Below are 15,054 nucleotides of genomic sequence, written 5' to 3' on the forward strand. Positions count from 1 at the left end.
GAATACTCATCAATGAGACATTTATGGAGATTACTACTCTACATTATTCATTTATGAATAAATGTATGTAATCTTAGAAGTTAATCAATGTGCATAGTGGAAAAGGGGAGCTCCAACAATCACCTTTTTAGGTAAATCCACTGATTCATATACAGCATCTTTAATGGGAGTTTTCTTTTTCTCTGATTTTTCAACTGAAGTATATAAACCCCCTGCTGAATCCTGGTCCTGGTATGCATAAGAATAGTCCTTTCCAGCTTGGGTTTTTCCCTTTTCATGCTCAACTGCAAAGGAATACGGTCTTGATGGATTGATTCCATTACCATTTTGCTTAGAATTCAACACTGGTGAAGAACTATCGTTTGCAACGTCAGAATATGGATTTTGTGGCTTAGCTCCGGAGCTATAGTTTGATATGGGTGAATATGGGTGATATGGCTCTTGGGCCATGGAGTAGACACCTTGCGACAGCTGGGATGAGGTATCTGGTGAAACGCTTGCCTGGGGAATGTCTTTGAAAGGATTGGTTGAGCTCAGTGGTAACGTCTTAGTTTTGGACAAATCCTTTGATGGGTTGGACGTGGGTAGAGGCTCAGACACAGTCTGGACAACTGGTGGTTTTTTGGATGCTGAGCCGATTTGAATTTTAGTAACAAATTTATTACGCTTATTGGCAAGGTCAGATTGGTTTGTGTCACTGGGACTATTGTTATTAGTGCCTGTGTATGAGTTACTGTAACTGTTTCGTAAATTTGGGTCCGTTTTGTGATTAACCTCTGTTGGGGTGCCTGCAAAAGACATTGAAAGCTTTGGTGGAAATCCACTTTCACTGTTGGTCTGTGGTTGGTCAAACATGTTTTTCACGCTCGTTAGATTTTGTTTTCCAGCTTCAGAAGGTGCATAAGAAAGGTGTTTTTCTACTGAGTCACTCTTCTCCAATGACTCCAAGTAGCGCATTTCAACTTTTTTGGGTGGCTGAGAGTTATCTGGAATGTTAGAAATATCTTCCACCTTGAAGGAACGCTGCTTATCTCTTCTAAAAGCTGATTTTTCTGTCTCCTGAGGAAAAACAAAGGTTTTGTGTGTTGTTGGACTAACAAGGTCAACAGATGGTTTTGTTGGTAGTGGAGGTTTCACCACAGCAGCAACTGCAGGTTTTGACTCTGGTTTATTTTCAGTCCACACTTGTGTTGGGATCAGCATATCTGGCACTTTTGGTGCTTGCTCCATTGGTGGCCCATCGTGTGGGGAAAGAGTGATTTTCTTCAGTGTGTTTTCTATATCTTGCTGTAGCACTGAGTTTTTACGGCTCTGACCAGTTGATGAACTAACACTTAATGTGTCGCCAATCGTATCTTAAAATAAATAAACAAATTAATACTAATTAAGTGTCTTGTACAGGTGTACTGAAAATTCCACAGTTCAAGGTATAAATGTGTGTACTTTAAATTTTTATTACAAATTCAACAATGTATTAATCTTTTGTTTATATTTTGATCATTTCAATTTTCATAAAGCATACATATAAGGGTCATTTAACTTAATATTTGGAAGTGTATACTTTTTACACAGGGAAAAGAAAAGCTGGAATTGATCAGTCATTACCTTCCTCCTCATCCTGAAATAGAATGAAAGAATTTACTATAATACAAAAAATTGAGTCCAGCTCTTGGGAAAAATGGCATATGTCATTCCAGATTAATTTTGTGCATTCCTCTCAGTCTTATAAGGGACAACACTTTCCACATGTATATTTTTACTCGTTTTAAGGAAGTCTCTTCTTAGCAAAAATCGAGTTAAGACGAAAAGAATTGTTCCAGACTAGCCTGATCGGATGGCACAGACTACTATGGGACAACACTTGACCCACATGCCTTAGGTCCCATACTAGCCTGAGCGGATGGCACAGACTACTATGGGACAACACTTTACACACAGCATTATGCCCCATACTAGCCTGAGCGGATGGCACAGACTACTATGGGACAACACTTTACACACAGCATTATGCCCCATACTAGCCTGAGCGGATGGCACAGACTACTATGGGACAACACTATACACACAGCATTATGCCCAATTTTCCAAGAGGGAATCTACTTTATAATACAGAGTAACCAGTGAGATCAAGTGTGTTAGTTTTTCCGATCTTTATTCAGGTGTTAACAAAGTAAAATAAAAAGACCTTCAACCATCCACCATGCTGAACTCACAACCAAGATATGAAAATGGTTTTGATTGATATATCACAGCTATCATGACCACAGAAATAGATATTATCATATAATTAAAATGCAACTTAAACCCCCCCCCCCCCCAAATATTACTATATAGTTTATATAATTTCACGCTCATATGAGCAAATAATCCTCAGTTATTGGTGACATTGGTATAGTGGTAATTATTGCAAATGAGGTCAAATGAAGTAAAATTGTATGTAACCAATTTGATTAACAATTGAAGCAGTCATCTGGAAGCTATGGCTGATTGATATGGCAAACTCATTGTGTCAATGGAATGGCTGATTGATATGGCAACTCATTGTGTCAATGGAAGCTATGGCTGATTGATATGGCAAACTCATTGTGTCAATGGAAGCTATGGCTGAATGATATGGCAAACTCATTGTGTCAATGGAAGCTATGGCTGATTGATATGGCAAACTCATTGTGTCAATGGAAGCTATGGCTGATAGCCAATTGATTATCCGTATTTATAAGGCTTTTACGCTTATATTTAGCCTTCTGAAAAAATGAGCGAAAGGAAAAGGGTTAATGTTTTGGAGTGAGTTTTGTGCGCAGAAGAAATGCAATAAGCGAGTGCGTACGGATAATCAATTGGGTACCCACAACCTATTTTAGAAGTCAATATATACAGTAAAACATGATTTAGGAAGAAATTTTTATATTACTTGGAAACTCAAAGTCTTTTTTGGGAACAGCATTACATACAAATATTGCTAAATGTTGAATTAAACAGAACTTTACACTACATCAATCATAAATGTGAACAATACGCCAAATCCCTTTGTAAGCATTTGTAATGCACCAGTAACTTAAGAATGATTTGGTATGGAAAAAGTGTCTTGACATCATCAGTTTATGGTGATGACATACATGTATTTGAAGTTAAAATATCATCACTTGAGAAATGGAGAAGTTGTTAGCTCAAAAATTTAGAGGTGACAGACCTACAAAAAGACCGAGTAACATCAGGAAAAAGCCATTTATCACACGCCATACCCTGTTTCCCATGTAATATAACCATTACGAATATTTTTATCTTACACATGTGTAATATACTTTTTGAGTGTTTTCATTGACTTATTTTTCGTTCGATTGACCAATCGCCTTTTGTTATTTTGCTGAAATGACGTTGCAACATCAAATGACGTCATGAAATGTTAACAACATTCGAGATGACGTTGCAACATCAAATGACGTCACGAAATGTTAACAACATTCGAGATTCATAATTATGTTTGTGTAAATATTTATTTCATTTGCTAATTTAAAAGCATTTGATTAAAAAGATCTGACACTCTGGTCATTTCATACCATATTATATTAAACTCATCAAGGAAATTCCTTAGTAAGCTCACCAAAGGCTCGCTTACTAACAAAATTCCTGAACTCGTTTAATAAAATATGGTATGATATGACAAATCGTGCCAAATCCTTTATGTACAGATTATTCACCTGTTGAAAATTGAAATTGCCATATGTATGTTCCTCCATTAACTCCAGATGTTTCTTGAAAAGTGTCTGTATGAGCTTATGGGCCATCATGTACTGCTCCTGAAAGTGGCAAACCACTGCAGCTGATGATCAGTACTTTTGATAAACATTCAGCTACAGAGTAATATAACTCCCTGATTCAAACAACAAATGAATTTTGAACAAGGGAGAAAATTGTCACAAAACCACCTTTTCAATTTGAAAAAAAAGTCTGATACAGGGAGACAATTCAAAAGGTGCATTGTTACTCCCCTTGTGTAAGATTCAATGTATTTTTACTCGTGGCGACCTTGATTTTAATTTGAAAAAAAATCTGATAAAGGGAGACCAACTCAACAATGTGCATTGTTACTGATTGTTCAAAGTTACCCCCCTAATTTCAAAATCAATCTATTTTTAGTCGTGGCGACCTTGACCTTGGAGATATTGACGTAATTCTTTCTCACAATGAATGACATAGTTATGGACAGGACAAGCTCATTTATGGCTATTTTTGACCTTAGAACTCAAAGCTTGACCCTGACCTTGGAGATATTGACGTAATTTTTTTCGCGCAACACACCGTCTAATGATGGTGAACAATTGTGCCAAATGATTTTAATATCTCACATTGAACAACAAAGTTATGGCCCGGACAAGCTTGTTCCGCCCGCCAGCCCACCCGCCCGCCGACATTCGCCAATCTAATAACCAGTTTTTTCCTTCGGAAAACCTGGTTAAAAACTATAAATGCCACTTTAACCCTTTAACACTTAGAAACATATTTTGACGCTTATGTAGTCCCTCAGAAAATGAAATTTAATAAAAGACTTTTCTGACTAGATTCAAGTTATGAAGGCTTCATTTCCAACCCTTAGATACTGATGAGCAGCAAACAGCATAAAACCTGAACAGCCTGCGAGTTACTCGCAGACTGTTCTGGCTTTATGCTGTTTGCACATAGCCATTTTCACTTTGCTTCTGAGTGGGAAAGGCTTGAACAAATAATGACTTATGATATGCAATTCTTAACTTTATTTAAAAGATGTTATTTCTTAAAAGATCACAATTTATGTCAATATATTGTATGGGTACTGGTAAGCCCATTTTCAACCAGTAGTCTAAGAAATTTAGTAATTTAGGACTGAATTGTCTTATAATCACAGGATATTTCAGCAGTAAATGATAACAAGGGATATACTCAATCAGAGACCATAGTCAGTTACCTCCCCTGAATATCTCAAAAGGGCCTGAAAGGCTCCAAGTTGCTCACCTGAGATACAAAGAAACTGACCTGTTCTGTGAAGCCTAAGCTATCATGAGAACAAATGTTCTGACCAAGTTTCATGAAGACAGAACTATAAATTTTATTTTGAGAGAGCTAACAAGGTTTTACTATAGTCATATAAGGATGAATGCCCCGCACCCTGGTGGCCATGTTTTTCAACAGACCGGAACCATTTTCCAACATATCCAAGATATCATTAAAACAAATGTTCTGACTAAGTTTCATGAAGATTGGAATTAAATGTGACTTTAAGAATGTTAACAAGTTTTTACTATAGCCATATAAAGAAAAATGCCCGCCCCCTGGCGGCCATGTTTTTTAACAGACCAGAACCATTTTCAAACTCGTCCAAGATATCATTGGGACAAATCTTCTGACCAAGTTTCATGAAGATCCTACAATAAATGTGGCCTCTAGAGTGTCAACAAAATCATATAGAAAAATGCCCCACCCCCTTGCGGCCATGTTTTTCAAGCAACTGGAACCATTTTAGAACTCGTCCAAGATATACTAGGGACCAATCTTCTGACCAAGTTTCATGACGATCAAATAACAAATGTGGTCTCAAAAGTGTCAACAAGGTTTTACTATAGAGATTTAAGGAAATATGCCCGACCCCTTGGTGGCCATGTTTTTCAAGCAACCAGAACCATTTTTCAAACTTGTCCAAGATATCATTGGCACAAATCTTTTGAACAAATTTCATAAAGATCAGACGATAACGTTGCACAACGGATGAAAGACAAAAGACGATCACGAAAGCTCACTTTTTACAAATTGTGCTCAGGTGATCTAATAACAACCGGTCCTTTTGGTTGCTTAGTTTTAAATCAGACTTGATGTACCTTATAGCGCTATCTGAAATCAAAGGCCATACCGGTGTTTGGATCATAGATGGTCGCTGCTCTCTCATTTTTTTGACAATCTGGTTTAAATCAAACGTTTCGTCCATGTTCTGAAAGGAAAGATTTGTCATTATTTCTGATGACATTTGAGATTTTAAAACAGGTACACTGAAGACACAATTATTCAGAGTTTTCCTTTAATCTGTGTACTCGATCAGGTTGATTATGTCATGAGCAAATCATTCTTGATAAAAATTTGTTCAACAAGGTACGATGAATACAAAATCAGATTCAAAACAAGAGATATTTCTAAAACATGCATGCTTCCAGACTTACCGAAAAGTAATACCTGTTAACTTGACCTTAGACCTCTTTCTTTGAAATCATTTTTGGTCAGTGTTCTTCCCAACTTACCAGCAAACCAATTTATATGATCCTTAACAATAATGCAATACATTTCATGATACAAGCATCTATGACCTTCACCTTTGATCTGATGAACTCATTTTAGGCGTCTTACTTTCCACATAAGCCATAACATCAATTTGCATGATCATAGGTTAAAGTGTTTTCAAGCTAATGTGTGGACTCAAATTTCCTGTTACAAGCCCTTGTGACCTTTACCTTGGACCTGTTGACCTAAAAATCAATATGCATCATTTTTTTCTCTAAAGGAACCATCATACTAATTTAGATTATCACAGCCTTTTCTAGATATCATGAAGAAACAAATATCTTGATTTAAGCTCATGAGAACTTTTCCTTTGGAATGCTGACCTAAAAATCTATACAAGTCTACATTTTCTTCCCATGTAACCATTACATTAATGTACATGATTACAGGTCAATCCATTGTAAACAAATAGCGCTAACATGAATTTCCTTTTACAAGACCATGTGACCTTTGAACTAAAGCCCTAAAATTGGCGTTTTGCCTCTCTCAGAAGTAACCACTATGTATTAGGTAGCATTCTCAAGATATCTTGAAGAAAGTTATTGACAGTGACAAGCCCCATTGACCTTTGATCCTGTGACTTCAAAATCATAAGGCATCTTTCCTTTCTCAGAGGTAACCACTATACGAATTTCAATGAAAATTATGATGTGCAAACAGCATAAAACCAGAACAGCCTGTGAGTAACTCTCTGTCTGTTCAGGTGTTATGCCGTTTGCTGCAAATCAGTATCTAAGGGTTGGAAATGAAGCCTTCAAAAATTGAATTATTTATTTAAATTTAACTTTCTAAGGGACTACAAATGCTTCAAAATATGTATCTAAGTGGTAAAGGGTTAAAGAAAGTTCATGTCCAAAGGTTCGCATCCAAAATATATCAAAGGAAAGGTTAAGTAAGGGCTAAGGGAGGTAACCAGATTTACATGGCCGTAAATGTATTAGATTCCTTGATTCTCATCTTAGTAGATTGAAATAAGCGCCTTCTAACTAGAAGCTAAATAGGAAAGTCTTGCAAAACCCCTATTACTATTTGTAGGTCCATATGTGAAATGTCTCCTAAACACATCAGAAATATATTCGTATAGGGATAGGACAATTTGAATACACATTGAAGTTATGAAAATGCAATATCAGTCTGTGGGTTCTTTATTTAAATTAAATAATAATCATATGTTTTCTTCTCAAACGAACAGGTTAAACTGACAGAATGTCTGAAAAGTGCAGATGGCTTTATTGTAGCGTTATCAATTCACAGTTTGTTACTTTTTCAAGCGCTTTACTAGTCTTCTCAAACATTCATAAATAGCAACACTGTTTTTATAAGAATTTCAAAAGAAGAGATGGGTACCACTAATTTGAAAGTTTGTTCTAATACTTTTATTTTGAACCTACGCATTTTCCCGCTGATTGAATGTTGCACTAGGCTTTAGAGACCCTATTATTGCAATACTTACATCATAAGAATCTGACACTGCTGGTAATTAAATTGCAGTTGTTTCAATGTATGTAAAATGATTGCATTGTGGTATTAGAATAGATGAAAAAGACAAAATCATGGATTATCCTGGTTTTGGGCAAAAATGATAATCTACAAGTTTAAGATCAGACAAAAATGCGCAATTTAACAGATCCCAGAAAAGTTTTTAAAATGTATTCCACAATAACTTATACTCTATTTTAAAAATACATGAACAAACAAAATGAACTTGCATTGAGGATATATAGACACCACAATATTTTACATTCAAATCAAGTAAAGCTTCCCTACCCCTGATCCCAAAACATCCCAGGCATAGTCTATCGCGCATATGGTGCCCGTTCTACCACAACCAGCACTGCAACGATAAAAATCATTCAAAATATCAACTTTAAAAGAAAATTCCCATATAATAAGCTTGAATATCACCAGTCACTTGTTTTAAAACAAATTTGAAATGCAATAAATTCCCCCAAATTAGCTTCTTTTGTTTATTGTCATTTATTATAAGATTCGATTCAATATGAACTTTTACATATTATAATTTTTCATTATGTAGTCATATATATTTTATTTAATATTCTAAATGAATGGTACGAATTTTTTATGAAAATTATCATTTGATAATGGATTTCTTCAAGGCTTTAGCATTGATGGTTGATGCACAAGTACCGTAACCCTTTCCCACACAGAAGAAAAGTTAAAACGACAATATGAAACCAGCAGAAAACCAGAACAGCCTGAGAGTAAACCACAGTCTGTTCAGGATTTATGTTGTTTGCTGCTCAACGGGACATTTGGGTTGGAAATAAAGCCTTTAAAACTTGAATCTAGTTAGGTCATAAATTTAATGTGATTTTCTAAGGGACTGCAACGGTGTCAAAGGGTGTATCTTAGCGCGAAATGGAGAATTATAAGAGCTTTTTTGTATAATAAGGACTGCCAAAAAATTATATTATTTCCAGAGCACAACATGTCTGAATTTGTTGTCAGGTACTGTCAAGCACTTGTCATTGTGTTGTGCTTTTTTTCTCGAATTATTCCTTCATGGGTTTTTTAACCCTTACTCACTCAGAAGCAAGGTGAAAATGGCTTTATGCAACAAGAATAAAACCAGAACAGCCTGGGAGTTACTTGAAGTCTGTTAAGATTTTATACTGTTTGCTGCTCATTAATACATTATGGGTGGAAATGAAGCTCTTAAAACATGAAACAAGTAAGAAAGCTTATAAATTTAACATTATTTTTGAAGGAAGTACAAATGCAGCAAAAATCTGTGTGGTTAATTAACTTCACCTGCAGTGGATAAGCATTGGTGCCTTGTCTGCGTCCTTCCTCTTGATTTTTCGCATTTCGGCCATCATTTCTAGGATAATGTCAAAGTCGCTGGGTATGCCGTGATCGGGCCACCCCACGTAGTGAAACTGTGTGACCAGCACTGGGTTGAAGCCTTCCCGCTGGGCGTTAAGCTTGCGTATCAGGCAGTTCTCACCAAGAACATCTTCTGAGATCTGTTGATAAAATGGAGTATGCCAATCAAATGAGATCTGTTATGAAAATGTGACATGTAAATCAAATCACATTGCCAATTAAATCAGATATTTTAATCACATGAGATCTGGAAATCCATTGAGATACAGTCAATCTTGTATTAAGAGACCACTCAAGGTAGTAACCAAAAGTGGTCTCTTGAACAAAAAAAAATACCATTCTGGGAGAATTGGGACTGTACTTTTAAAATCCATGTAGGATTGTCTTCTTTTGCCACAATGATTACAACTTTTGTAATCAAATGACTCTAAAGATATAGTACGCAAATTTGACATTTTGTGTTTGTTCACTTGATTTGTCGGGTACAAATTACAAGAAAAAAGGAAAAGGAAAATCATCTCCACAATCATAACTCATTATATATAAATTATAAAACAGTGTGTGCTTATAAACAGGTTAAATTGAAAACTTATTGTTCAAGTAGACCCGGCTGATCTTATAATGTACACTTATAATGTCATCTAAAATGCATATGCAAAACTGATGTGCAGGAATCATTAAAATTATCCTTTCTTCACAAAGTATAATGCATCCCAATTACTATATTTACCATGGTAACTGATATATCCCCAAACTCAATTGTCCCTTCAATAGTTTCAGGCCAGTACTCTTCACACTTCCTCTGAAAACATTTTAAAGGCCTATGAACAGGTGAAACCTATCATGAAAGCAATAACAAGCAAAACCTACAAATGCTGTCCGGTCAAAGCAGTGGTTGGTACACATGCTTTTCACCTAGGCAGCACAAGTTCAATACCCCATCCCGGCAGCATGTGAGTTTACATAGGGATTACCATACAAAACGGTTGGGGTTTCTTCCAGATATTCCAGCTGGGGAAGCTGGAATATCTGGAAGAAACCACAGCAAAAGTCCAAACCAAAATGAAATGCTTTTCAGTAAAAACTAAATAGCTTGATATTGCAGATACATTCAAAATAAGTCTCAACTTCCGTGAGTCTAGCTACATAATATTGCTGAGAGCCACTTTGGGTCCTCACAGAATGCATCCTTGGGACAAAAGGACCTCAATATAGGACATGTGTGATTATCTATATAAATTGTGAGCTTGTTTGTTTTAGAAAAAAAAAAAAATAAATAAATATATATATATATATATATATATATATATATATATATATATATATATATATATATATATATATATATATATATATATATTCAGATTAATGTCATGAATATACATAAAATTTACTTGTTTTAAACTTTGCCACAATATTGACATGTGCATTAAATGCAGTGTTTTACAAACATGGCCACCATTACCCACCTTTCCCATCTCGACAACTTTGCATGCCATAGCAACGACCTTGACCTTGTATTGCAGTATCATCCTCCAGAAGTCATACACTGTGTTCTTAAGTGGTCCCTGGCTGGCGATGTAAACATTGCAGACCATTCATGTCCTGAAAGTTGAGCACAAAAAAGTGCACATGAGACAAAATGAGCCTCGATCTGGGAAAACAGGGCTTAAAGCATGTGTGTTTAGTATCATCCCTGATTAGCCTGTGCAGTCTGCACCATCTAATCAGGGATGACACTTTCTGTCTTAACTTGTTTTTGCTTAGGCAAGACTTACCTAAACGAAAACCACAATAAAAGCAGAAAGTGTCGTCCCTGATTTGCCTGTGGGGACTGTACAGGCTAATTTAGGACACTTAAAAAACATGCATTTAGCCCAGTTTGCCCAGAGTGAGGGCCAAATATGAACACATGATATTCACTGATTGGCTGAAAAACAAAGAACACACTTATTGTTGAAGAGAAGTCTTGAACCTGAGTACAGCATAGTTAAATGATTTTTTTCTAATAAACTGCAAAAATAGGACAACATTGTGCAAGAATTTATTTAAAATCAACAATGTTGTTTATCAGTGTCTTCACTCTTTTGGTAATTTGACTAGATGTGCATTAAGCAAATCAAGCTAAGCCCTCACCGACAAATATGAACTCAAAAACATTTGTTACTGGCCTATAAACCATTATCAATGGAAACTTGTTTGATTTTATATGACTAACATACATTGCACTGATTTATTCCCTTCTTTTAATGTTATGCAGGCATAGGTTTATAATATAAAAAAAGAAAGCATTCTTCCCTTGTTCTGAATCATCTTAAGGTACCAAGTGAATTATATTATCCTACATAAAATTATGTAGCTTTGGTTTGATTAAACAGCGTGAAGTGTCATCCAAAATTAGTCTGTGCAGTCCGCCTTATGAGGGACAAAACTTTCATCTTTTAATGGTATTTTTCGTTTAAAAGAAGTCTCTTTTTAGCCAAAATCCAGTTAAGGGCGGAAAGCATGCCTTCTGTGGGGACACTACACAAATGCATTAAACCCGGTTTCCCCAAGAAAGGCTCACAATTTTGCAAAAATGTAAGTCCAATAACAACCCAGCTTTCTCATAGAAGGGCTCATTTTTTTGCAAAAATGTATGTCCAATAACAACCCGGTTTTCCCATAGAAGGGCTCATTGTTTTGCAAAAATGTATGTCTAATAACTTATAAGTTGTTCAGTGATTTAAGGTGAGCATAAAGAAGTTTTAAAAAGATGGTCTTTAAGTCATGATAAAATGTCACCTGACTATGCAGTCATTGTAATAAGGATAAATTGTTGCCCTTGATTTTGGATCAGTTTATAAAGCACAAGTACATTGTGTACATGTATCATAAGTTGGCACCTATATATTGTGCAGTTCTTTACCTCCAAATTTCACATTCAAAAGTTGGTGCATGTTAAACATTTACACAACGTTATCGTAGTTGTTAAATTGCAGAAATTCATTACTCAAAAATTGCTTTCTCTCTGTATTTGTTTGTGCACACCTATATTGGCAGCTTACGTTGAGCTGGTATAGGTATGTATCAACAAGGTCTTTTTCCCAGGTAACAGTAGGTGTGAACAGGGACTTCTTAGTGTTTGCCAGTTTGGTCCTGATTGTTGGCTCCATCATTGTATCACATTCACGCCTGTGTAGTGGGACAAGCAATAACTCTACTAGTCCAACATAAAAGACCAATAGTTTTACGTCAATACTGACATTATCTATACAACTATGGCCCAGTCTCCCATGCACTGCCAAGTTTTATTCAGCACTCAAATTTAAAATGACCACAAACGACGAAAAAATAAAAGTATTTTTTTACAATTATTAGTTTATATTGATTAAAATATCACGACTGGTATATACATTACTTGAAAAAGCTGTTAAGTTTTCATATTTTCAGTATATTCGGTAATAAAATTTTGCGATGTGAAATCAAAGTACATCACGAAAATAGGTGACATAACGATATACACACAATAAATAACACAAGTAGTTGGATTGATCATTTTATATATAAAATATATTCAATTCACTACGCATGCACAATCTGCATTACTGGGTTTACCACGTGACGATGATGATCAATCTTCTGACATTATTTATGTCCTTCTTTGCAGGTAATGTAATGTACCAGTTGTGATGTTTTAATCAATATAAACTAATAATTGTAAAATGAAAGGCCCAAAGTAGTCACCTGAGATTCAAAGGAACTGACCTGTTCTGTGCAGCCCAAGATGTCATTAGAACAATATGTTCTTACCAACTTTCATGACTAGTGAACACCCTGGCAGTCCCAATTTTCAACAGACCAGAACCATTTTCATACACATCCAAGATATCATTTAAACAAATATACTGACAAAGTTTCATGGAGATTCATAAGTCCATATAAGGAAAAATGCCCCGCCCACTGGTGGCCATGTTTTTCAAGCAACTGGAACCACTTTTGAATTTGTCCAAAATATCATTGGGACAAATTTTCTGACAAATTTTCATGATGATCGTACAATAAATATGGCTTCTAGAGTGTTAACAAGGTTTAACTTTAGTTATATAAGGAAAAATGCCACGCCCTCTTGGCCGCCATGTTTTTCCACCAACCGGAACACTTTTCAAACTCATCCAAGATATCATTGGGGCAAATCATCTGACCAAGTTTCATGATGATCGGACAATAAATGTGGCCTCTAGAGTGTTAACAAGGTTATACTAAAGCATGAATATACATGTAGCCATCTTAGGAAAAATGCCCCGCCCACTGGTGGCCATGTTTTTTAAGCAACCGAAACCATTTTCGAACTCATCCAAGATATCATTAGGACAAATCTTCTGACCAAGTTTCATGAAGATCGGAAAATAAATGTGGCCTCTAGAGTGTTAACAAGGTTTTACTATAGCCATATATAGAAAAATGCCCCGCCCCCTGGCAGCCATGTTTTTCAACCAACCAGCATCGTTTTTGAACTTGTCCAAGATATTATTAGGGTGAATCTTCTGACCAAGTTTCATGAATATCAGAAATAAATGTACCCTCTAGAGTGTTAACAATAGGGCTGTCACGATACGCCGTGAGCGTACCGCGGTATATCGTGGTACGGCAACACTGTATCGCGGTACGTACCACGATATTTTACAGAATATGTATCTGTGAAGAAAACAGCAGAATAACAAGTTTTACAAACTTTATTAAACTCAATAATCAGAAAACACTGGTATCATAGTATGACTAGAAACTGTAAAAGAAACTGTAATAAACTTGATAGAAGTAGTCATTGTTATTGTTATTGTTATCCGCGTCTTTTTCTAAAATGTCCGCCATGTTGTTTACAATAGCTGTGACTACAATCTGTGTAAATCGAACGCTTCAAGGGCATGTTTAAAATGCGGAGTCAGCAGGCCCAGTATTGAAAATCCGTAGCGTTCTGACTCTTCCTCGACTTATTCATAATCTTAAGATAACATGATTCGGAAGTGCCATGCTTTGAACGATCGATATACTAAAGACAGAAAATAAGAAATAGAGTAAACATCTTTTGGATAATTATGAACTTATTTGCAAAGGAAATCTGTCCCAAATTCCAAAAAAGGTACAGACCCATACATCGCCGTATTTTAAACATGAAAGTTAAACATCTACCAGTGGAAGCGCTAGCTTGACCTGGATATTAACGGATTATTTATTTAGCCCTTTTGAATTGCTTCTACTGTTTTCAAAACGATATCTATATCAAAATTATTATGTAATGTATTTATATCTGTGCTAATATAATAATATTAAAACAAGAGCACCGCCTTGCGGGTGCAGACCGCTCATCTATTTTTCCTTTTAACGGTAAAGGGACTCTCATTTTTTCAATCACAAAGAAGGGAGGGGTGGAGTGAAGAGGGTTGTATAGTGTGGGGGTGTGGGCATTTATTACATTATCTTCCAAAAATGCGAAAAAAATTCGGGGGGGGGGGGGGGGGGGGGGGGTGGGGGGGCATTGTGCGATGGTTGGACGGTAGGGGGGGGGGTGGGGGGGTATAGTGTGAGGGTGTGGTGGTCATTTGCAAGACGATCTTAAAAAAAAAAAAAATTGGGGGGGGGGAGATTCGGGTGGGGGGAGGGGGGGAGTGGGGGTGGGGGATTCTTGGGTGCGATGATTGGACGGTATTTCAAACATAAAATAATAAACATAAATATTTGTGTTTTTTAACCGTTTCCAAAAAAAAAAATTGGGGGTGGGTGGGGTGGGGTGGGGGGGTATAGTGTGAGGGTGTGGTGGTCATTTGTGAGATGATATTAAAAAAAAAAAAAAATAAGGGGTGGAGGGGGGGGAGGGCACTGGGGATGGTTTGGTTGGAGTCTATTGTGGTATGTCAGGTAAGAGTA

The 15,054-nt window shown here is 36.2% G+C and overlaps 1 protein-coding gene across 1 annotated transcript in view; it reads right to left on the minus strand.

Moving 5' to 3' along the window:
- The window catches only part of LOC127831560 (tyrosine-protein phosphatase non-receptor type 12-like), a 77,964-nt gene that overhangs the window by 24,914 nt on the left and 37,996 nt on the right, over positions 1-15,054 (minus strand). Inside the window, exons 5-13 of the mRNA XM_052356540.1 lie at positions 12,198-12,324; positions 10,620-10,748; positions 9,881-9,952; positions 9,076-9,290; positions 8,071-8,137; positions 5,882-5,959; positions 3,699-3,797; positions 1,606-1,618; positions 124-1,355 (exon numbers count right to left, since the gene is read on the minus strand). Of these exons, the coding sequence (XP_052212500.1) occupies positions 124-1,355; positions 1,606-1,618; positions 3,699-3,797; positions 5,882-5,959; positions 8,071-8,137; positions 9,076-9,290; positions 9,881-9,952; positions 10,620-10,748; positions 12,198-12,324 (2,032 nt within the window). The remainder of the gene's footprint in view (positions 1-123; positions 1,356-1,605; positions 1,619-3,698; positions 3,798-5,881; positions 5,960-8,070; positions 8,138-9,075; positions 9,291-9,880; positions 9,953-10,619; positions 10,749-12,197; positions 12,325-15,054) is intronic.

This window comes from Dreissena polymorpha, chromosome 5, assembly GCF_020536995.1.
Source record: "Dreissena polymorpha isolate Duluth1 chromosome 5, UMN_Dpol_1.0, whole genome shotgun sequence".
Taxonomy (NCBI): Eukaryota; Metazoa; Mollusca; class Bivalvia; order Myida; family Dreissenidae; genus Dreissena; species Dreissena polymorpha.